This window comes from Pygocentrus nattereri, chromosome 17 (assembly GCF_015220715.1).
Source record: "Pygocentrus nattereri isolate fPygNat1 chromosome 17, fPygNat1.pri, whole genome shotgun sequence".
Classification (NCBI taxonomy): domain Eukaryota; kingdom Metazoa; phylum Chordata; class Actinopteri; order Characiformes; family Serrasalmidae; genus Pygocentrus; species Pygocentrus nattereri.
In genome coordinates, this window is record NC_051227.1 from 7083998 (window position 1) to 7108640 (window position 24643).

The 24643-nt window shown below is 41.6% G+C and overlaps 1 protein-coding gene across 1 annotated transcript in view; it reads left to right on the top strand.

Annotated features, from left to right (window-relative positions):
• The first annotated feature begins 2180 nt into the window (after positions 1-2180).
• The window catches only part of mpzl3 (myelin protein zero-like 3), a 30099-nt gene continuing 7636 nt past the window's right edge, over positions 2181-24643 (top strand). The window contains exons 1-2 of the mRNA XM_017709449.2: positions 2181-2308; positions 17085-17257. Of these exons, the coding sequence (XP_017564938.1) occupies positions 2245-2308; positions 17085-17257 (237 nt within the window). The 5' untranslated portion in view covers positions 2181-2244. The remainder of the gene's footprint in view (positions 2309-17084; positions 17258-24643) is intronic.

A 24643-nucleotide genomic window follows, 5' to 3' on the forward strand; every position in this document is an offset into this window, starting at 1 on the left:
TTCTTCCAGAACAAGGCCGTCCCCTCTTCCTCTCTTCTCTTTACGCTCCCTCCCTCCCTTTTTTTTTTTTTTGGTGAGAACAGGCAATCACACAAAGTCATCCCCGTTGCCATGCCAACGGACCACCAATTCAACAGATTCCAGTCACAGAGAGAGAGAGAGAGAGAGAGAGAATACAGGAGGGAATCACTTCAATCTTCACTCGTTCTTCGTTTCAACCAGAAAAGGCCTCCTCAAAGTCCTCAAAACCTCTACAAGCCCATAAGCAGATGGGAATAAGGCCGCAGCAAGAGAGATCAGCCAGAAGTTCATTTATTTATGCATATTTGTTTATTTATTTTTGCTTCAGTGACAATGCACATTAATCAAGCCAAAGGGAAATGTGCTAGCATTAGCCAGCTGGCTAACGTTCAACTGTAGCCCCTCAGGCTTGATATTCTGATATTATGAGCCAGAAACGAGTCAAATAAGCAAAATTAGCCAAAACACGTCCAGCAGTCAGTTAAAATGGTTCTGCTCACTGATTCGCTGGGTGGATTCACACCGGGCTGGTTCTTACTAGCACGCCGTCCGTCTGATTTGGTGCCGTCCATCTGATTTGGGTGGCGTCCGTCTGATTTGGGGGGCGTCCGTCTGATTTGGTGCTGTCCGTCTGATTTGGTGCCGTCCGTCTGATTTGGGGGCCATCCATCTGATTTGGTGCCGTCCGTCTGATTTGGGGGGCGTCCGTCTGATTTGGTGCCGTCCGTCTGATTTGGGGGCCGTCCGTCTGATTTGGTGCCGTCCGTCTGATTTGGGGGGCGTCCATCTGATTTGGTGCCGTCCGTCTGATTTGGTGCCGTCCGTCTGATTTGGGGGGCGTCCGTCTGATTTGGTGCTGTCCGTCTGATTTGGTGCCGTCCGTCTGATTTGGGGGGCATCCGTCTGATTTGGTGCCGTCCGTCTGATTTGGTGCCGTCCGTCTGATTTGGGGGCCGTCCGTCTGATTTGGTGCCGTCCGTCTGATTTGGTGCTGTCCGTCTGATTTGGGGGCCGTCCGTCTGATTTGGTGCTGTCCGTCTGATTTGGGGGCGTAAAGTTGGGCGATCCAAGTTTTCAGGGGAATTTCTGCCAAGCTAACACAATGCTAGCTGTGCTAAGTTGAGCTAGGCGAGCACTGCTAGCTTCTTTGTGGCCTAGTAAAAAACAGGTAATCCCTGCAAGAAAAACCAGCATGGGATCTGGATGCTGGTATGCTGGTCAACCAGCAGGACCATGCTGGGTGTCCAGCTAAACCAGAGCCAACTAGCATAAAATAGCTTGAACCAGTTTAGGCCAGCTTAGAAGTAATGCTGGCCAGTGCTGGGTTTCATTTTATTCAGCAGGGAGGAAAAAATGGGATTTTAACAGTTTTTTTAAGAAGTTGTTTCCACAAATGTTGAAAATGGCAAATTATCATTAGCTACCAGGCTAACCAACAGGCAGCGGCTGTGAAAGTGTTAGCAACAATTGTTCAAACACGGTTTTCTGACATCAACCGTCTTCATTTAACCCACGTTTATGTTGTTGACTGGGTTTCAAGCCCACCAGGCAAGACCATCTCTGGCCAATCATAAAGCTTCAGTTTTCAACTTAAACAAGACGCCGTTAAAAAGCCACAGATTCAGCAGGAGCTCCAGTGCTGTCACAATAAGAGTCCCATATTATCCTACTGTTACTGTCAAAAGTCAATTTTATTGAACTCTAAAATATTTATAAAATGCTTTTTGTATACACACTATTATTATTATAATAATAATTATTATAGAATTAATTATGACTGTAGTTTTCATTAGTGGTAGTAACAGTTTTAGACAGAACCAGTGTAAATGTTGCCTATGATGCAGTTGAATATGTGTAAAAAATTCCCAGAATTAGTTTTAGTTTAAAAAAGGGCAGCACGGTGGCGCGGAGGCACACAGCACACCTGCCTTCCACTCGACCCGGATAGGCTCCAGTGTGTGTCATATATATATATATATATATATATATATATATATATATATATATATATAGGTCTTTAGGTCCCCCTTAGAGAAGACCACCTGTATCAGCTGCCAGAGCCAATGGGAGCACAGCCATAACCTCCCACTGTGGACTCTGGCTCCGCCCACCTCCGTGCTCACCACACCTGTTTGACAGGTAGGCAGTGCGCATGCGCAGATAGCCCCAAACATGACGGCTTAGCTCGCGCGAGCTCAGGAGTTCTGCGCCCGGACTTCACTAATGGACCCGAGGAGGCTTCCTCTGCGGGACGGCCTGCGGTTCTGCGGTCTGCTGCTCGGTCTCGGTGAGTTCGGTCAGCTCACGTCTTCCCTGATTATTTATTAATTAATTAATTAATTTATTTATTTATTAGAAAACTTCCTCGCGGCGTCTCACAAAATGGCGCTAACGTGGCGGTTCTGCGCGAGACCAAAGTCTTCCGGTGTTTTAATGGCGACTCGGTTTGTTTTGCTGCGGCGAGACGGACACACATGACGGACACACGACGGACACACATGACGGACACACGACGGACACACACGACGGACACGAGGTGGCCGCGAAGCGTGGAAATCCGCTGGTTTAGTCCGCAGGCGCGACGAGCTGCTTGGCCTGGTGCGTCCGCCGCTGAAGCCCGTCTGGCCGGGCAGGAGCAGAGTGACCGCTGCACACCAGGGCTTCGCCTTTTACCGCAGACTGCCTTCATGGTCTCAGTTAGAGACTCTAGTTTCCTGTAGAACACCTTTAGATCCCTTTAGGAGGCGGCGACATACCATTGGGGTTCTTTACCTTGTGATATTAACCCGTTAAAAAAAGCCCAAACACATTAAAGCAGCCGACAGAGACGCTTAACGGTTTCTAGGGGTTTTTCAGGGTCAGTCTACAGAAACGTCCACTTTTTATTTTTATTAATTAAAAGTGGACGATTCATTTGAAAATAAATTGAGGCACTGATGTTTGTTTTTGATTGTAATATGTCTGTAAATGCTAGGGACACCAAACTGGACGTTGCTGTAGAAGGACCCAGCAGACGTTGCCCATTCCAAAGCTCTAAATGTTCTTGTTCTGAGGCTAAATAAGCCCACAAAGGCCTACACGAGGATCTGTTTCACCGTTTTCACACTTTTGGACTGGAAGTCACAGCCCAAGTGAACATTTAAGCGTTCCTAAAAAACTGTAGCAATGCCTTAAAATATTCTAGGATCCCATAGTAAACAATAGTAGTTGTCTCAGTTTACACTAAGACAATCCTGTAGACAACTCCTTTAGTTGCACAGGCCCACAGTTATTTCTCTTTAGGATTGTTAAGGCCTGTTTTGGTCTCTGGCTGTTATGGTTACGTAATTGCTATTTTTCCTGTTTTCCTGTCTGAGAATACGCCATAGTAAGCAACCTTAGGCTACAAACCACAAAAGCTGCAGATCAGCCAAGACAAGTTTGGTGCTAAAAGGCTAATGTGTCTAACTCATGAAGGACCATTTGAAGTTGTTTTTTGTCATTCAAACATCTCCACATTTCAACTAGGAAGAGAAACTATTCACTAAATTTGTATTTGATGTTCTTGACACGTTTGAAAATTATTTGAATTGGAAAGTTTGCTTGGTGAGCTAAGTAGCTCACTGAGCTTAGCCTGGCAGAAGGGCAAAGTGTTTTCTTGGTTGGTCTCTGTATGACCTTGGATGGCCCAGTGATGTTATCCCTGACCTTGGGAACCCTTTCATTGGTTCATTTGATGCCTCATTGAGGTAGGGCTCCAGTAGGTAGAACGCTGAAAATGTGTGACCTTGGAAATGTGGGGTCCTGGGAACATATGACCTGGGAATCATGGAACCTTGGGTGCACATGACATTGGGAACATAGAGCTCTTGAAACATATAGCCTTGCCCCGGGAATACATACCCCTCGGAGCATGGAGGCCTAGAATCGTAGAACCCTTGTGAACAGAGGATCTTGGGAGTGTATGACATTGATGACATAGGGAACGTAGGGATTTGTGAATGTAGGACCTAGGAAATATAGAACCTTGATAATATAGGGCCCTGGGAATGTGGGGATCTGGAGTCATAGGACCTTGAGAACAGAGGGCCTGGGGAGCATGTCCCATTGGGAACATTAAGCCCCTTGGGAATGTAGAGCCTTAACATATGGCCCTGCAAATGTAGGGCCCTGGAAACACGGGACAAGAGAAATGTAGAATAGACGTTCAATATTTAACATGAACAATGTACAATATTATGTTTTAAATATGTGGTCTGTGTTCATTTTTATAAAGGACTACATTAGAAGCAACCATGTATTGCTCCCTCTCAGTGGCCCACCAAGAATTGGTACGATGGTCAGATCATCTCTGGTCAACACCGCAAACCAAAAATCCAAAATGTTCAAATCTAACTACATCACTTTTCCATGATCTGGGCCTTTTAATCTCTATAACACATCAGCAGATTTCACACCTGCTCGAGTACTTGGCAGACGAGATACATAAACGAGGCCACTGTGGAAAAGGCCGATCGAGTTACGCACTGCCACAACTGCCAAAGGCCCACGGGAATAATTACGGGACAAGTGAACTCGAGAGAAAACGCTGGGCTGGGAATTCTTCCCAGTATTCTCAGTGGAACTCGGATGGCAGGGAATCTACGCTGGAAGGTTGTGAAATTCGCATCGACTGTCATATGAAACTGAGTCAACTCATGCTGCCTTAAGGAACGTGTTGGTGACGGACACATGGCTGGAAAATAAGCCAGACTCGTAAGGGAAATATAGGCCAAGCAGGAAGAATGACAGCTCGTCCTCAGGCACAGCGCACATCTCCGTTGCTACTGTCAAGGTCTCACGTCAGCGGGGAAAGACCAGCTCTCTCCAGCAAAAGACTGAAAACCGGTAAAAATAGACCTCTCAATCACCTCAACTGCGCAGCTCCTCATGGCCTCAAAATGTTCAGAATGGATGGATGTTTTATCAGGAAGATTCTTCAGAGCCGTTCCTCTACGCCCCTATGACTGAGGTCTATAATTAAAATTCAATAAGGTCCAGTTCGAGAAAATTTCCTCAAGCGAAGGTCCGGAATTTCATAGTATCTAACATGCATCATGACTCAGTGCCATATACTGTTTACTGAAATAGCCTCAACATCTTATACAGTCGACAACTGAATATCAAATCAAACGATGAGCATTTCTTGAAGGATCTGCAAGAGTGCTTGAAAAGAGCTGCAAGTGTGTGTGTGTAGGTGAACAGCACCTACTTAGGTCTGTGTGTGTGTGTGTGAGGGGAAGATGTATGTATTTGACCCCCCCCCCCTTCAAGTGAACTGTCACTCTGTTATTATGCAGCTCTTAGTGGAGAAGCCTTGTTTTAGTCCGATTTGCACCCTCTGAACAAACAGTCATAACTCAGGAAATGTTTAGTCTATTGCTTAACCGGATAGATGATGTGAGAAGACATTTTGAGGATTATTTTGGTGTAATGTTGTGTGTACTGAGAGAAAATGTCTGAGTTATGATGAGTTAAACACAGAGAAAATCTTGAAATAAGCAGATTCTGATTTTGAGAAATTTACATGGGAGTGAAAAGGGCAGTTTTCTGTGCCTAGTGCCAAACAAATGCTTATAACTCTAAAGCTAATTGATAAAATGATGAGAGATTTTGAGGTTTCAGAAAGGACAAGTTTCTCTACCATTTAAAACTGAAATGGAGTTTCTAGGTGAAAGTTTAAGGATTTTAAAGCAGATTCCCTGTGTGATCGGCTGCATCTGTGAGACTGAGTGGCAGTTAGAATCATCAATGTCAGTTAGAATTTGAGGTTCTGAACATTCCGCCATTCATTCTTATGGGAGGTTTTTAAATTTTTAAACTTAATTTTATTAAAAATTACCAATCCAATCGACTCCAAAAATACATAGCACAAGTCACAGCGCCGAGACCTTCGAATTGCAGTTTGAACGGAGTCTGTACGTTAAGCGGTTTGGGCTGTAGTAATCGCAGAAAAGTGCAGAAGAAGAATAAGAAGTAGTATGAGAGATAACAACAGAGGGCTTTTTCAAGCTCTCTAATAAAATACAATTCAGTCACATTTCAACAGCATTTATTGTCAGTTTTCTCTTTTTAGATCAAGCCGTGTAAAATAATCTGACTCACTTTCTTCTCTGACTGCTGTTTCTCACCACTAAACTGGTACTGTATAAACTACAAATGATACGCCAAATAAAACGGGACCGCCCTGTCGAAATTAAATCATTCTCTATAGTTTATTGGTTGTAGGTCCAGGTCCACATAGGACAGCATTTACCTGCTCAGAATCTTTATTTCTAACAATGTAGGACTGGGCAATATGACAGTATTTATCATTATCAGGATGTATCATGTCTCAGTAAGCCATTCTGAGCATTTCTTTGATATCATCCCTACTTCTAGAACATTGAACAGCGACTTGTTTCCAAAAAGTGCGTCATTAAGCCTCTTCAATTGGAAAATTATTTTGACTTTTTTCTTTTATTTGGGTTTTAATAAAACTGGATAAATTTGGCACTGCTGGCTCTTTTTTGTCCTTTCCAACTTGATGTCACAAAAAAAAAATTGATGAGATATATTCTGCGTTGTGATCATTTTCTGGCATGTTGTGATGGTGTATTTTATCTCCCACCCCAGTGATGTTGATTCAAAAAGAGATGCTGTTACTGAGGGAACTCTGAGTTCAGCAAATTATGTACAACAATTTCCTCAGGAATTATTTTTTATCAGATTTGTATCGAAATAAAATCACAAATTTTGTCAGTATTCATTTAAATTACAGCACCTCCCCAGATTAAACTAATCTAGCTTGAATAGGGCTGTAGTCACTATTAGGATAGGATTAGTTTTGCTAATGGTGGGTAATGTAAATCTTACTGGCATTTCTCAGAAATTTTATTCCCATCCAAATGTGCCATGGCAGTCATTTTTTTCAGTTTTTTATTTTATAGAGATTCCTGTGCTATTTACCATCTATAAAATGAGCCATAACATAATCTCAGATTATACTAATCCTGCTTGACTTGACTTCAGTAAATATTCGATCATATTCTGTACTGAATGAGTTTAAGTACGGAGGCTCAAAGCAGTGTTTACTTTTGTTCACTGTTGCCAAAAAAAATAAATCAATTAAATCAAGTAGCCATCCCATTTCAGTCATTCATAAACAGTAGACGTCTTCTAAACTGCTGTTACTCCACCTCCCTATATAAAACTTTTCCTATCTGAATAGGGCTTGGTCTGGTTTTTGGGGTCTTGGTTGCTGAGGGTTGGTGGACGTCACTGTGGTTGTAGTGGCCTGGTTTAGACAAAAGTTCAGGGCGGAATATAATTCCATCCAGCCCTGTTGTTTGCACACTGAGCTCTAATAATGACCAGCTGAGATTTGCTCAGAGTGAATTATCTCCATGATGAAGCCTCATGGTGGATATTGTGCATCATGCATGTGGTTCTTTTAATGTGACCTTATTGATTAGGATGCGTGCTTGCAGATCATTTCAGGATGCTGGTTCGTTTGCTCGAGTCACTTACCCACATGAATGTGGACCACCATGTTAGAAAGATTGGAACCGAGCAATAACAATATGAACATAATCAAAGTAAGAAGTTGCTTGGACCCCTAAAATGTCCAGAAACGGCCCTGCGTGCATCGCCGATGTTTACCACAATAATACCTGCAGTGAGGAGGATGCTGCGCTGCTCTCCGATGCTCTCAGCCTGGGCAGCCTTGGCTCACGTCGTCTTTCATCACTGGCAGATATTGGCTCTGTTTACATGCCGCTCTGAGGACTCACGTGTCCGTTTGAACTCATTTCTGACGACTCCAGTGGGAAACGTGTCCTCTCCAGCTCACTCCTCATCAGCGCCGTGCTGTCTCACCAACATCCTTCTTGTCATCGGAGTATCTGATTAGTCTTTAGGGTCTCCACAGGCTTCGAAAGGCCTTTGAATGTGACGTGTTTGCTGGAGCATTGCCTGTGCGCTCTCATATTTAAGTGGGTCTTCGAGCTGCTGTGTAATCAGTCTCCAGGGATGAAAGCCAAACAGAGGGCTGATGGTGAATTTGACAGATTGTTTATTTGCTCTTAAAGGAATGGTGAAACATCTCCTTATCCCAGATGTAGTTGATTAGCCGAAACATGTCTGCTGTCTGAAATTTGCTTCCTTAGTTTGGCTCGGGTGCTACGAGGCTTTTACAAGGAGTTGCCGACGCTAGAAGTCAATAGTCACCCAATAGTCGTTTCTGTAAGTACAACGATAAACCTTTTTTCAGCCCAATCAAACTGCGTCCAGGTCCAGAGTCATGTAGACTTCTCGGCGTGGTGTAGGACACCATATGACTTGCACAACACCATAACCAGCAAACAAAGTGACACTGAAGTGGTACTAACCACGCTGCAGTGATGAGTGGTATTCATCTGTTTCTCTGAGTTTTTAAGCAGAGCTCAATGACCGCAGTGTAGAGCATGGTTCACATGGCAGTATATTAATATTCATCTTTCAGCTGATTTTACTTGCTGTTTTTTGATTGGTTGTCTTGTGAACAGTGACACATGATGAGTGGAGCAAAGGCTCATGGTATGCGCACACTCTCCTGAAAAGGGACTATTTAGGTTTTTTTAGGTTGTTGTCTATTAGTTTAAGTGTATACATGTCATTTGTGTTTTTTAGTGTCAGGAGCTGTGGATGTTGTCAGGTGGGGGCACCACTGTCGGGGTGAAGTGTGGCTAGAACCCCACAAGTTTGGGGTTCTGCATGTGCCTCTCACCACCAGTATGTTCAATAAACAGCACTTGTTGCAGCAGAAACACAGTTACCCATGTGTTTCATTGTCTGTTGCAGCTACAATATTTGAGAAATGCATATGTATTAATACAGTTAAATGGCATGTAAATGCTCTAAAGATGCAGGACCGCTGTCTGATTTAGAACTATGTGGGGGCACAAAATGATTGATGGGAGCATCTCCCAGGCAACGTAACCAACCCAGCTCCTTTGACAAGTGACACTGACAATCAAGGTGGTTCAGCCCTACTTGTTTGATTCCCCCACACATTAAAATAGACCATGTCACTCTTCTTGGCTGGCCTCTGAATGGCAAGTAAAAAGTGCTAATTGGTCAAGCTGTCTGAAGGTCATTTAAAAGATCTAATTACATTCTGCAGCTAATGTTGAAGAACTCAGGCTTTCATCTTATGATGTGTAGATCACAGACATATAGTGTATGTGAACGCTTGGCACCAACATAATATCGATCATCTCTAGCTAGCTAGATGCTGGACTGTGCTTCTAAAACGGCTTTACTGCCATTACTGTGCCCTTTAAACCCTTACTGTGCACTTTAAACCTGAACAAAACTTCATAGTGTAGCTGAACGCTGTGGGTTGAGGGAAGTTTTGGGTCATTATTTACTGAAAAGATTTGGGTGACTATTCACTTCAAGTGTTAATAACGTTAGCTTTGTAGCTCCGGCACTAAACTAAAGAAGCACATCACACCTAACACGTCTTGGCTGAATCACTACATCTGGGGTAAGGTGGTTTCATCAAACCCTTCCCCTAAACTATTGCCTTATCAAAAAATTTTAATTGTCAGCACAGCCAAAAAAAACGAGCTCCTTCAGTTTTGCACTGGAGCTATGAGGCTAATGTAGCTAGTAAATAATGGAAGGTTATTATTTGTGATGAGCAAAAAGGGCAGAAGCTTAAAAAACAGTAATAGTGGCCTGAATTTGGTCTGTATGTTTGTCCGTTTTGGTAGAAAAGGGTGTACCGTGCAGTGTCAGAAACCTAAATGACTCAGTGTGGCTGTTTAGGCCTGCAGTTATCACAGTGCTAATTGGTGGGCTATAAACTTCCACTTCTTGTTAGCTACATTATCCTTGTGCAAAACATCTGAAGCAAACTTCAGACATCCAACACGATGACTGCTGACTGCCTACATTTGGGGCTAAGGGAAGAATTTGTGTACATGTACTGAACTAATTATACAATGAGTTTCCATGCTGTTGAACCTTTAGCCTGAGTGTGGTGGTTGTCTGACCACATGATCTACCTGGTTCTGTGTTTTCTCTGCTCTGACTCTCCCGATCCAGGCCATGAAGTGTTTTGATGATTTTCTGAAGTGTTGTGTCTGGTGCTGGGTTTGTGAGCAACGGAAAACTGGAAATGCCCATCCTTGCTGCAGTATGATTGAAAGATTTAAGCCAATCTAATCTGCTTCAGTCCCAAAGCTGAGACATGAGCAGGTAAGAGGTGAAAAACCACCACTTGGGTCAGCCCTCATCTGTAGTGAAGCCGTGAGACTGTTTCATACACAACATATTTCTTTAGAAACGTTAGGGGAAAACTCCCAACTATGAACACTATGAAGAGCTAAGAGTAAAAAGTTGAAACTCCCCAAGTGCTTGAAAAACCACTGAGAATAACCAAGACTCAAGAGTGGATAAATTAATCCCATGTGAGGAAGCAACACTCAGAGAAACGAAGTCTCAAAAAGAGAAACTCCTTTAGAGCTTGAAGAAGTACCACAGAGAGGAACCAAGACTCAAAAGTGAAAAAAAATGATAAGAGCTTGTGGAAGAACCACAGAGTTATCAGGAATCCAAAGGCGAAACTCCCTAAGAGCCTGAAAAAACAATCCCAGGGAGGAACCAAGAATCAAAAAGAGAAACTCCTGAAAATGAGGAAGATCACTGAGCAGAAACAAGAAGCAAAAATGGAGCTATTCTTGCTCCGATCTGCACTGCAAAGTGCTCGTGGAATAAGTAAGACAGGTTTATTAAACCAGGTAATTAAACAGAGGCACTGAGACCATACAGGTGAAAGAACTACAACAGGGTTATCCCAACCCAGATCTTGGAGATCTACCACCCTGGAGAGTTCAGATCTCAACACAACCTACCCTAATATTAACCTGGATCAGAGGTGTTCGATCAGGCTTGGCGTTTAATCTAGAGGGTGTTAGATCTCCAGGATAAGAATTGGGCACCACTGATCTACGAGTTACACCAACGTGAGATGGAAAGTTCTTTAGACTGGTGTCCGACGATAGATCTCGTGGATGTTAGACAGGAAGTCTGGTGGATTGAATCATAAATCTTAGACATGATCTGAAATCAGTTCACATGAGTATTGGAGCTTATGGTAGCCAATCAAATTGGACACTTCCAAGACATGGCTGTATTGTTTAGTATGTGGGCGAAGTCCTTGCCTGCTCGTTGAAGACTAGTTTGACAAAACCAAATACAGCATATTTAAAGAAATGGGTTGGCCAAAAGATCAAGTTTGCCCAGTTTTGTATTTGATCACAAGACATGTTTGTTGTCTAAAATTTGCTTTATGCATTTTGCATTGGAGCTATGAGGCTTATTTAGCTTACAAGTAGAAGCGTATACCTGGGTCATTGACGTTAGTTTTTTGTCCATTGTTTTGTTCTCCCAAAAAGGCAATTTAAACGTTAGATTATTCAATGTACCTCTTTTATGTGGGGAAAAATATAGAGCATCCATGTAAAATATCACATGGATCTACTCAGCCACTTCTTCTGGGTCACGGGGGGTGCTGGAGCCTATCCCAGTGGTCATCGGGCGAAAGGCAGGATACACTCTGGATGGGTCGCCTGTCCATCGCAGGGTAGACAGACATGCACATTCACTCACACCTAGGGGCAGTTTAGCATGTCCAGTCGACCTGACTGCATGTCTTTGGACTGTAGGAGGAAACCGGAGAACCCAGAGGAAACTCACACAGACACGTGGAGAACATGCAAACTCCACACAGAAAGGACCGTGGTTGTCCGACCGGGGACTCGAACCCAGGCCCTTTCTGCTGTGACAGCGCTACCCACCATGCCACTGTGCCGCCTTATCAAAATACCGTTATAAAATATCTTTTTAGTTTGTTTTCCCTCAAAGTCAGAAAAAATTCCAGGTGATGCAACCATCCAATCATATATGTTGATTATGTAAACTGTCAAAATAGGTATTTTAGTGATATAAAATTCTAAATAAAAAAGTTTGGCATGATTTAATGTTTTAAATCTTTAAAACAAAAGCTGGTTTGCAAAATAAGGCAGGTTTTAAAGTGCTCAACTCGCTAAAAAAAATTCCTTCCTTGAATATCAGGCAGCACGACCAAAAACAAAGGGCTTTTGGGCTCCCGAGTGGCGCAACCGTCTAAGCCGTGTCCTCAGGAGATCACAAGTTCGATCCCTGGTGATGCTACAGCCGTATGGAGTCAAATTAGGGTCTTTAATGGTGACGAGAAAAAAAATATATCGCAAATATAAGATTAGCATTTTGCATTTTACGTTCCTCTTTTGTTTCTGCAATACTTTCCCTCTTTTGCGTTTCTTTCTTTTGTTTGCGCGTCACACTGCTGGGGAAAGAGGCAAAACGCCTCTTTCCCCGCCCCCACACAGAGGGTAAAACCGGAGCAAAGAAAAGAGAGAAGCGCGAAAAAAAAATGATGAACGTAAAATGCGAGACGCAAAGAAAAGCAGTGTGACGCGCAAACAAAAGAAAGAAACGCAAAAGAGGGAAAGTATTGAAAGTATTCCTAAGTAGCGGGTGTAATTGGAAACAACTAAATTGGGGAGAAAAAAAAACAAAAGACTTTAATTTTGACACGCTTTTACGAAAGAGGGGCCAGGTATTGCATCATAAAGTAGACCCCAAGTGGTCTTCATGGTGCAGTGCCAAGGTTAGCAGTAATTTTCATAACAGTGAGTTGAAAATTGTCAGAAACCACGTAAGCAAGTATATTAGAGATCACTTCGTAACTCTACTTGCTTAGGCTTGTTTATCTGACTCCTGTTCATCACTGCATGCAAAAAAATGGGCCCAAGTACTGCTGGTGTTGCTTTACTTCAGCGTTCAGAGAAATCAGAGAGAAAACCTCTCCTATACTAACTTTATTCAATTCTTGCTAATTTACTGTCTTAACAATTTGTCGTTCAGACCATCATCATCATCGTTGACCGCTTAGTCCAGATAGGGTCGCGGTTCGTTCAGACCATGAAAAACTTAGTTTTGCTGTTTTGGGCTCATTTCTTCCAGTGAAAATGGACAAAATGAAGACTTCAAAATGTCAGTTACGACTGATTTCGTTATGCCGTGTTTTGTTATTCACTTTTATGCTTAACAGAAAGATTTTTTGTTCATATGTACAGTATGAGCTTTCCTTCCGTATTAGCCTCGTAGCTCCAGTGCTGAACTAGAATAGCTTCTTAAACTGTCTTGAACTGAAGTAACAAAGCTAATGTGGCCAATAGGTGATTGTGTTATAGATTATATGTCTTATGGCTTCAGAAGCAACAAGCAGTTTTTTTTAGATCATTTAACAACTTGACACAGTTTGGGGCAAATTTGGGATGATTTGGGTGTGCAGTTAGCACTATGCTAAGTGTATGTCAGGGTTTCTCAGCCCACGTTTTAGTGCTTTTTCTTGCCGCTTCACCTCAATAATGGGCTGATGATAGTTGGATAGGTGTGGTAGGAGCAGGAAAACGCTGACAAGTGGAGGGCAGTGGTCTTTTAGGCCACAGTAGAGCCTTGTAGCTCCAGTGCTAGAGCTGAAGAAGCAATCTTCAGACACTAAGCATTTCTTGGTGGGTTGACTCCGTGTGAGGCGACAGAGGAAACTGTGTAGATTCTTCGCCGAACTTTTTCTTTTATTACATGCGATTTCACTGTTGCCATCTTTGCCTGGCTTTCCAGATTGCAGCTAATTGCGGCTGTGACCTCCCTCGCCTTTGAACGTTTACCTCAAAAGGGGACGAGGACGGTCGCGGCGCCGAGTAGGCCGCCCTCAGAAGCAGCGTGATGTAACCGTGCGAAACTGGGTGTTGGAGTGTCAGTAGCTTGTATCGTTCCGTCAGCGGTATTGCGATGCAATGACTGTGCTAGAGATATGAATATGTTGTAGCTGTTGCTTTGGGGACAGCTGGCTTGTCAAAAGGATCTCAAGGACATTATGGGCGATGATTCTGCTCTCTATTCATTCCTCAGCTCGCTAAACTTCGCTTCGTTTTCTGTTACGAAACCTTGAATGGAGCTTTTCTGCATTTCTGTCAGTGGGTGTCTTTTTCTTCGTTGGACCTTTCAGTGTTTTCTGAAAGGGCTTTTGCTGAGAAAGTTTCCCAGAAACGTGTGTCAGCACTTTTAGCTAAACAGCCAGCAACTGACTTTTTAGCGTCTAGTACAGTTGATTCCTAAAAGCTTTTTACTTTGTTCTGTCAGACTTTTGGCTTTCAGACTAATTTGAGTTTCTACCGCTTCGTCCAGTGGGAGCCGGATCAGGTCCAGTATGCTGCCAAAAAATGGCATCTTGCCAAGCAAAGTGATCTTAAATCTGGTACACTGGTGTCTATTTCCCATTTTTGGTTGCACTTGCATGATAATTGACCTTATTTCTTTAGTTATTGGCCTTAGCAAGCCTGGGATTTTAAGAGGTTAAAGACCACCTTAGCAACTTTATTCATGAGATCGACAGCAATGTCCCACTCCTTAGATAAGTGCACACGAGACCTCCGGTGTGGTGTTATAGATATTATGTCTTATGATCTCTGACAGCTTTTTTTGTAGATGTATATGAGCTTTTCTTACATATTAGCCTCATAGCTCCAGTGCTAAAATAGAATAGCCAACTTCTTAGTCTAGAACTGCAGCTACAAGGCTAATTTAGCTAACAGGGAATTGTTGTTATAGATAATGGTTTGTTATATTGTTATATATTGTTATATTATTATATTACTATTATTATTTTATACTGTTACTATTATAAATAAAAGTTCAGAAATGGATCATTGGTGTAGGACCTTTACATTATGTAGTACCTTTACGTTATCAACGGAACCTGAATTTTTAGAGCGAAAGAACCTCATTTTACTGAAAACAGGGCTAAAGTTCAAGGTTTCTAAATTGTTAAAGGAAAAATCTTTAATTGGCATTGAACCACTCTGTGGAGGTTCTTAATAAAGGTTCTTCACACTCTAGCATCATATTTACATACATTAACTCTCTATTAAAAGGTTCTTTAGGGAATGAAAGGAGTTTCTTTGCTGATATTGCTCCTCTATTTTTAAGACTGAAGGCAATGTCCAGCCTAAATGGTTCCTAACTGGTTCTTCAATCAGATGTGCTGTTCTAAGAAAAATCTTTAACCCCTTAAAATCCTAAACTGAGTACATACTAAGGCTTATTTTTCAGTAATTACAGGCACTTCAATGCAAGTTGCCTGAGCTATTAGGCTAAATTTTGGGCCCTGGCCTTTTAATCCCCTTACAGCTTCCAGGTCCTGGAAGATTTATTTTTTGTTGAAACTGCAGATTCTAAACTTTCAGTCCCTACAACATTTCTAGCCATATTTCTGTTTGTGAGTAGAAGTGAAGTTTGGGGACATCTCGGTCCATTTTTTGCCCATCCAGTTTTTAGTGTGTGATTGTTCTGGACTCATGCATGTTTTGTTTTTGGCCTACTTTCAAAGAAATGACCTTTTTGTCAATTGAAGAGGCTGCTGGTGTTATCAGAATGGTGGACTGGCCAGTCCACTCCTCCGTCACTTTTTTGGGGTTACTTGGGTGGTGAGAAGCTTCTGTGACTGAACTTTGGAGGTGTGGAAAAATATCCCTGCAGATTTCTTTGACGGTGCATTTCCATGAGCTTAATAATCCGCTAACTGCAGAAAATAAGATTTGGTCAGCTCCGATTTACATGCACATCAGCGCTCAGCTAATGGGGAATCTCCAGGTCTGCACGAGTCAGCCAATGATCAGATTTCTGCTTTGCAGCTGGCCAGTAAACTCGCAGAAGAAGACGTGACGTAAACACAATGTAAAACCAAGACATCGCGCCACTTTACCTGAAACAACGAACATGCACCATCTAGAAGACGAAAAATATCTAAATCCTTCATTTCGTCAAGCTTCTAGTTGGTTTTAGCGAAGCTCGAAAGTGTTTTGCTGCGTCTCGCAGCAACGCTGCTCAGTTATTTCCGGTACTGCAGTCTGTTTTCGCACATGTACAGACTGAGAGAAAGGAAAGAAATCAGAGTAAGATTCCACATGCGCTGTGAAATCTGATTACTGAGCTGTAATCCAGCCTCTTTATCAGATTTCTAGGCCTTACTCCAATCTAAGAAATCAGTGTGCTGTTTACTGTTGTGTGACTGTTTGAATGATCAGACAACGGCAGAAATCTGATTATGATCAGATTACGATTGGATTATTGGGTGCATGTAAACAGACACTGAAACAAAGTCAAAACTGTCGGTACAGATAATAAATTGAATGTCAATGTATTTCATCATGTAACTTTGTGCATGTAAACAGACACTGAAACAAAGTCAAAACTGTCGGTACAGATAATAAATTGAATGTCAATGTATTTCATCATGTAACTTTGTATATAAATACATATATACATTATACATACACTCACTTGCCACTTTATTAGGTACACTCGTTGCTAGTAAAAGGTTGAGCCCCCTTTTGCCTTCAGAACTGCCTTAACTCATCGTGACACACTTTCAACAAGGTGTTGGAAACGTTCCTCCGAGATTTTGGTTGGTTATTTGAGTTCCTGTTGCCTTTCTATCATCTGGAACCAGTCTGCCCATTCTCCTCTGACCTCTCACATCAACAAGGCATTTTCATCCACACAACTGACCGCTCACTGGATATTTCCTCTTTTCCGGACCGTTCTCTGTAAACACTAGAGATGGTTGTGTGTGAAAATTCCAGTAGATCAGCAGTTTCTGAAATACTCAGACCAGCCCGTCTGGCACCAACAACCACGCCACGTTCAAAGTCACTTAAATCCCCTTTCTTCCCCCATTCTGATGCTCGGTCTGCACTTCAGCAAGTTGTGTTGACCACCTCTACATACCTAAATGCAATCAGCTGCGGCTGATTAGCTGTTTGTTTGTGTACCTAATAAAGTGGCTGGTGAGTGTATATACATATATACAGTTAATGTAATTTTAAACTCGAATGATTAATGTTTTTCTGTTTATTCTTTTTCTAATAGTCTCTCTTTCTCTGTCTCTCCCTCTCTCTATCGTTTTGCAGCACTGCATTTAGGTCCAGTGTGTTGTATAGAAGTTAATGCTCCAGAGGAAATTGAAGCGGTACGCGGAGAGACGGTCATCCTGTCCTGCTCTTTCACTTCCACCAGTCGAACCACCGAACTCCTGTCCGTCAACTGGTCCTTTAGACCTCAGAGAGGAGGCCTGGCCCACAATGTGAGTTTTTAAAATTTATTTATTTATTTTTTTTAAGGCTTTAATGGCATTGAAATCATTTGAGCCTGAAATGATCTAGAATACAATATTTCTATAAGTAATAAACCTGTTGGCTACAAGTCAACTAATCGACTACTTTGCCTTTTGCAGAGTTTCCTCAGTATGATTTAATGAAACATTATAAGCCATACCGCCCCCTACGCTTCCTGTAGTGTATTACAGTCTGTCAGAGCGACAGTGTGGATCATATGAACATTATAAAGCTTTTTAAATGAAACAGTAGAAGCCATATCGCCCCCTACACTTCCTGTAGAGTACTACAGTCTGTCAGAGTGACTGTGTGGATCATATGAACATTATAGAGCTTTTTAAATGAAACAGTAGAAGCCGTATCGCCCCCTACGCTTCCTGTAGTGCATTAGTCTTAGGCTAAATTGCAATGCCCATGGTGAATCACCTGTGAATATTCTTTTTAGTCTAGGTTGAGGCTTAATCTGGGTCTTGACATAAATATCCGTGCTTTTCAGTAATGTTTTTTGTTGGCAAGTCGACTTTTCCATTATGCAAAGCGGTTTGTCTGGCAGATTGAACACTAAACTACATGCCACAGTCCTGTTCTGTCGAAAACATCAAGCAACTTATCTACAGTAACTGACATCAGAGCTGCTAATTTCTTAATGTGTTCATTGAAACTTCAGAGTGCCATGCCTCAGGCCTGCTCAAGCACATTTATCAGCTTTTTATCATAAGTTAATGTCCTGAAAGGAAGGCAATATGAGTGCAGTGCAATGTGTTGGATCTGCTGAGAGAGTTCACTGATGGTGTGAGAGCGTATATGACCATGAGTACTCCGTTTTGAGAGCGTGTTGAGAGCTCTTGGCCGAGCAGAGGGGGCAGCCCAGACCACATCCTGAGAGAGCCATCTCTCTTCAGACCGCTTACCTCATGTGAATTATTCACAAAAGCGATATGACTCCATATGAACCCATATGATGAATTATTCGCTTGGAGATGACTCAGCTCTTCTGAGAAAAAGCCCAGTGATGGAATCGCATGCTAACGTAATCTCTAAATATTGGCTGCGCTGTCAAGATGGGTTGAATAGTAGTGCTGCAACAATTGTTGACTGAGACAAGGACGACATTCCAGGATTCGGGGAATCTGGAGAGAGCTGCGCGTAAGGCCAAAATACTTCAGAAAACCCTTTTTGATGAACCTAGTTTAGTGCTACATCTACAAATACACCCAACTGCGCAAGGTGGAGGCCACTTCTCTGGGCTAAAATCCATCTGAGATGGAAGCAAATAGGAAAAGGTTTTGTCTCTCAGAAGTCAAACTTTCAGAATGCTTTTGGAAATAATGGACATTGTCTTCTAAGGCCCAGATAATGCAGTCTTAAAGAGAGTATCATGGTATGTGAAGGTATTAGTAACTTGGTTGAGCAGAGAAGGCAGGCCAGACCACATCCATCTCCCTTCAAACCACTTACCTCATATGAATTATTCACAAAAGCAATATGACATCATATGAACTCATATGAGGAGTTATTTAATTAACTCTTCTGAGAAAAAGCCCAGTGATTGAATTGCATGCTAATGTAATACTGCCAAGATGGGTTGGTTAGTAGCGGTGCAACTATTGTCCACAAAGTCAATGACATTCCAGGATTTAGGGAATCTGGAGGAATCTGTGTGTAAGGCCAAAACACTTTATTCGGTAAACACAGTTCATCGCAACATCTACAAGTGCGTCCCACTGTGCAAAGTGGAGGCCATATATATCAACAGCCTCCAGAAACACTGCCGACTTCTCTGGTCTAAAACTCATCTGAGATGGAAGCACAGTGGAGAAGTATGATGTGATCTGATGTTTCAAACTTTAAGAGTGTTTTTAGAAATAATGAACGTTGCTTTCTCTGGGCCGAAGAAGACCATCTTGGTTGTTACCGGCGTAAAGTTCAAAATCCAGCGTCTACCAAGGTTTGTGAGGGTATTAGTGGGTAACATACCTGTCTTTGAAGGCACCATTAATGCTGAGGGTTACATTCGCATTTTGGAACAACATATGCTGCCATCTAGATGACGTCTTTTTCAGAGATGTCCCTGCTTCTGTCTGCTTTCCATCAGCATAGCTTTGTAGTAAGAGAACGCAGGTGCTAAAGTGTTACATCAAGCAAGAATGGGAGAACATTCCACTTTCACAACGATTGGTGTCCCCAGTTTCAAATAACTGCTGAATTCTGTTTAAAGGTTATATAACACAGTCGTAAACATTTACTGTTCTTTTTGGAATATTTGGCAGGCATCAAATTTAGAATGCGCATATATATATATACACACACACACACACAAAGGCATTACATTGTAGTATTTTCAGTTGAATCCAAGTCTAAATGCAAATCACTTTTTTTTTTTTTTTTTTTTTTTTTTTTTTTTTGCATTTTTTTTTTTGCATTTTTCCTACTTTCCTAATATTTTTCTAACAGGGTTTGTATACAAAAAAGATCTCTTCCACTTGCAATACTCTACTGTTAATAACTTTGACTTGTATCTAAGCATTAAAGACATGTATTAGCAGATTTTTGTCTAATTCAAGATGTTGTTGACTCAAATCTTTATGATTCCTATATCCATTCAATAACAAGACCACTAAGTATTAAATCCACTTGGGTTTGAGCTTAGAGTTGCAGCCCTAATGGAAACTTTATTTAGCTGCATTTGCAGTATTTTTTATTTTTTTCCTTCTCAATCATTTCAATCGTTCTCAGTCAGGTTTGAACCGCCCCTGCACGTCGGTGTTCCAGCGCATAAATCCAGAGCTGTGCCGGAGTGACGGGCTGGCACAAAGCAGCTCCAACTTTAAATATTCATTAGATTTTATTGATCAGGGGGGGCTGAAGGCTGTGAGATGTGAGTGACAGAGCCCGATGGATTCGCATTTAAAACAGCGAGAGAGAGACTGAAGGGCTGTATGTAAATTAATAGCTGGAAAATGCAAATTTAGGAGTAAATTTTAGTAAGTATTGAAGGGGAATTCCACTCAATTTTGTAAAAATGCCTGTGCAATTCAGTTATTGACTTGCAAACAAACTCACTCAGAGCGGTTTGGTGTGTGAAACGGTTCAGATCTCTTTACAGTGGTGGTGATGGGAACCAGGCGTCGCCATGACCACAACACAGATATGACGTTTTATTTACCATCCAGAACCACCAGAGAACCTACACAAGTCTGTGGAATGTTGATGATGGAGAACAGTGGAAAATCTGATTTATTCATTTAAATCAGCTTCATTTCAATTAATTTATTCATAACTGTTTCATGTAGGAACTTTTTGTCAGGGAGCTTTTAGAAGTGGACATCTGGTTCCTATCACCACCGCTGTGAAAAGTTCTAACTTGGACCATTTCACACCAAGCCACCCTGAATGACTTTGATTACGTCTTATCTTTTTAAATGTTTAGAAATTTTGAAAACTGGGTGTAGTTCCCCTTTGAGAGGCAGGGGAGGGTCTGCTGATCAGGGAACTGGGGTGATGAGAGGTGAATGTATGCAGGAACATGTTTAAGTCACACTTTAAAGGAGAGCGTGTGTGTGTGTGTGGTGGGAGAGGTCAATGAGTTTGTGCGAGTGTGTGTGAGAGAGTGATGTCATCGGCGCTCACTTGCTCAAACAGCCACTCTCTGTAATTAGCTCTCAGTGGAGTCATGATGTCACAGCAGTATTAGAAGGACAAATTCAACAAACTCTCTCTCTTTCCCCTCTCTCTCTCTCTCTCTCTCACTCTCTCTCTCTCTCTCTCTCTCTCTCTCTCTCTCTCTCTCTCTCTCTCTCTCTCTCTCTCTCTCTTTCTTCTTCCTCCTCTTCCTCTCCCTCTCTCTCCTTCCTCCTCTTCCTCTCTCCCTCTCTCTCTCTCTCTCTCTCTCTCTCTCTCTCTCTCTCTCTCTCTCTCTCTCTCTCTCTCTCTCTCTCTCCCTCTCTCTCTCCTTCTTCCTCTCTCTCTCCTTCTTCCTCTCCCACTCTCTCCTTCTTCCTCTCCCTCTCCCTCTCTCTCCTTCCTCCTCTTCCTCTCTCTCTCTCTCTCTCTCTCTCTCTCTCTCTCTCTCTCTCTCTCTCTCTCTCTCTCTCTCCTTCTTCCTCTCCCACTCTCTCTCTCTCCCCTCTGTTTCTCTTTCTCCCTTCTGTCTCTCTCTTCCCCCCCCCCTCTCTCTCTTCCCCTCTGTCTTCCTCTCTTTCTCTGACTGACTGACTTCCAGACTGACTGTCTGTCTGACTGTCTGTCTGTCTGTCTGTCTGTCTGTCTGTCTGTCTTTCACACTGTCTGTCTGTCTGACTTTCAGACTGACTGTCTGTCTGACTTTCAGACTGACTGTCTGTCTGACTTTCAGACTGACTGTCTGTCTGACTTTCAGACTGACTGTTAAACTGTGTGTAAGAGTTTATTTGGAGGTGCAGTTTAGACATTTTAGATGAAACACTTTCTTTGCTGTGGCTTCAACCTGCAATCCTCGTTTATGAGATTAGGATCCATATTATGGTGGTTTATTATCGTTAATCTTTAGGCTGTCATTAATCTGACATCCTTCCCTCTTTTAAATCCAGCAGGATCTGCTGGTGTAAACAGACAGAAATCTGAGACCACCATGTAAAGACCCCTAAAACCCAATAAAATCCCAAAGAATCCACTTTAAAGTGTGCAGTAAATGATCATATCTGTTATACTGAAGCCCATAAGGAGAGTGTAATAAACAGAGCAGATTAAATGGACAGACGTTGGAAGTGAAGCCTAGTAATAATAAAAATCTACGTGAATTAAAACAGCGTCTCTTGGTGTTTGAACCTCCCCTCCTCGGGCGGTCTGAGATTAAATTATAGCTGCCTCTGTCTCTGGAGTCTGGCTTTGAACTCTGCTCCCTCTTTCATTTCATTTGTACTTAATAAATCACGTTTATTTAACTCATTATTTTTGCTCTCTGTTGGCTGTTTTTAATAGATTATGAAAAATGAAAATTAGTCATTTGTCTGAATGTATTCTTAATTAAGTAATTACTGTGTGAAATCATGAGGGACTATGTGTCTCAAAATTAGTGTCACTGCTTGAATTGAATTAATTTCAGTGCAGTTGAAATAACTGACCTGTCTATGCTCGGTGTTCTTTCATAGCAACCATCACTAGGGTGGCCAAACTTTACAGAGACGTCAATAGAGATCTTATTCATCCAACACGACTCAGTTTATATCATGATGCCTACATTTAGAGCCGGTTATTCATTCAGCCTAATGAGAAACTGTAGAACAGACTCGGTTTATATCACAATACCTACATTTAGAGCCGGTTATTCATTCAGCCTAATGAGAAACTATAGAACAGACTGGGTATATATCACAATACCTACATTTAGAGCCGGTTATTCATTCAGCCTAATGAGAAACTGTAGAACAGACTGGGTATATATCACAATACCTACATTTAGAGCCGGTTATTCATTCAGCCTAATGAGAAACTGTAGAACAGACTGGGTATATATCACAATACCTACATTTAGAGCCGGTTATTCATTCAGCCTAATGAGAAACTGTAGAACAGACTCGGTTTATATCACAATACCTACATTTAGAGCCGGTTATTCATTCAGCCTAATGAGAAACTGTAGAACAGACTGGGTATATATCACAATACCTACATTTAGAGCCGGTTATTCATTCAGCCTAATGAGAAACTGTAGAACAGACTCAGTTTATATCACAATACCTACATTTAGAGTCGGTTATTCATTCAGCCTAATGAGAAACTGTAGAACAGACTCAGTTTATATCACAATACCTACATTTAGAGCCGGTTATTCATTCAGCCTAATGAGAAACTGTAGAACAGACTCAGTTTATATCAAAATACCTACATTTACAGTCAGTGTAAACCGAGTCCGTTTCCTCAATGTGACGTTTGGTGGTTTCTGAGATTTCCATGACATCATGATACCATCATTGCGGCTCGTTGTTTAAGCTGTAGCGAAACTGCTGAGAGTGTAGGAGGAAGGACTCACTGCTGCTCTCCAGGCTTTGAGCCAAGGGTGTGGTCAGGCCTCCTTTAACCTCTTTTTTGCTCTTTTTTTCCCTTCGTTTCCCGCTCCTGCTGCACTTTTTTTGCCTTTCATTACTCATACTGTCTTTGGAACCTTGGAGGAATAACAATTGATCTGTAAATGCTGCGGTTAGCGCAGGCAGTTCAGCATGTCTGATACTCTGCCTGGTGACAGTGTGAGTAACAGGGCGTGTCTTAGGCCTCTGAACAAGTGTCCAGCACTTTCTGGCTTTTGTGGTTTTTGCTGTTGGGAAGTAAACTATTATGTAGTGCTCTTCCTGATGTTTGGGCTAAAAATTATGATTAATAATTTGACTTAATGATTTGGTCAGTGAATATTTTATAGTAGATATTGAATAATTAAGTCATTATTAATGGGTATTCAGTGATTCATAAATAATTCATAGTGGATACAGATTAAGTCATAGCAGAAACTGATTATTGGTCAGTGAATATGTACAGTAGTATAAATAATAGTGGTTGCTGCATAATTTACAAGAGTTATTAAATGTAGTCGTTAGTAAATAATTCATAGTGAATACTGATTGAGAATACAGAGGAGATACTGATTCTTGGTCAGTAATTATTTTATAATAATTTCTGAATAATTAAGTGATTATTAGTAGTTACTAAATGATTCATAGTGGTTAGTAAATGATTCATAATAGATACAGATTATTTGGAGATAAAGCCAGAGAGGCCAGGTTGAGATGGTTTGGACGTGTGTTGAGGAGGAATAGTGGATATATTGGTCAAAGAATGTTGGAGATGGAGCTTCCGGGTAGAAGGAGAAGAGGTAGACCTCAGAGAAGGTTTATGGATGTAGTGAAGGTGGACATGGAGATGGTTGGTGTAAAAGTAGAGGAGGCAGTGGATAGGGCAAGATGGAGTCAGATGATCCGCTGTGGCGACCCCTAAAGGGAGCAGCCGGAAGAAGATGAAGAAGAAGAAGAAGAAGAGGAAGATACAGATTATTGATCAGTGAATAATTGATAGTAGTTTCTGAATAATTAAGTGATTATTAGTAGTTACTAAATGATTCATAGTGGTTAGTAAATGATTCATAATAGATACAGATTATTGATCAGTGAATAATTCATAGTAGTTACTGAATAATTTGTAGTGGTTACTACATAATTTACAATAGTAAATGATTTATTGTTACTAAATTCATAGTGGATACAGATTAATAATTCCTAGTTCATACTGATTATTGGGCAATAACATAGTAGTTTCTGAATAATTAATAGTGGTTAATAAATGATTTATAGTGGTTACTGAATAATTTATAGTAGTTTCTGAATAAT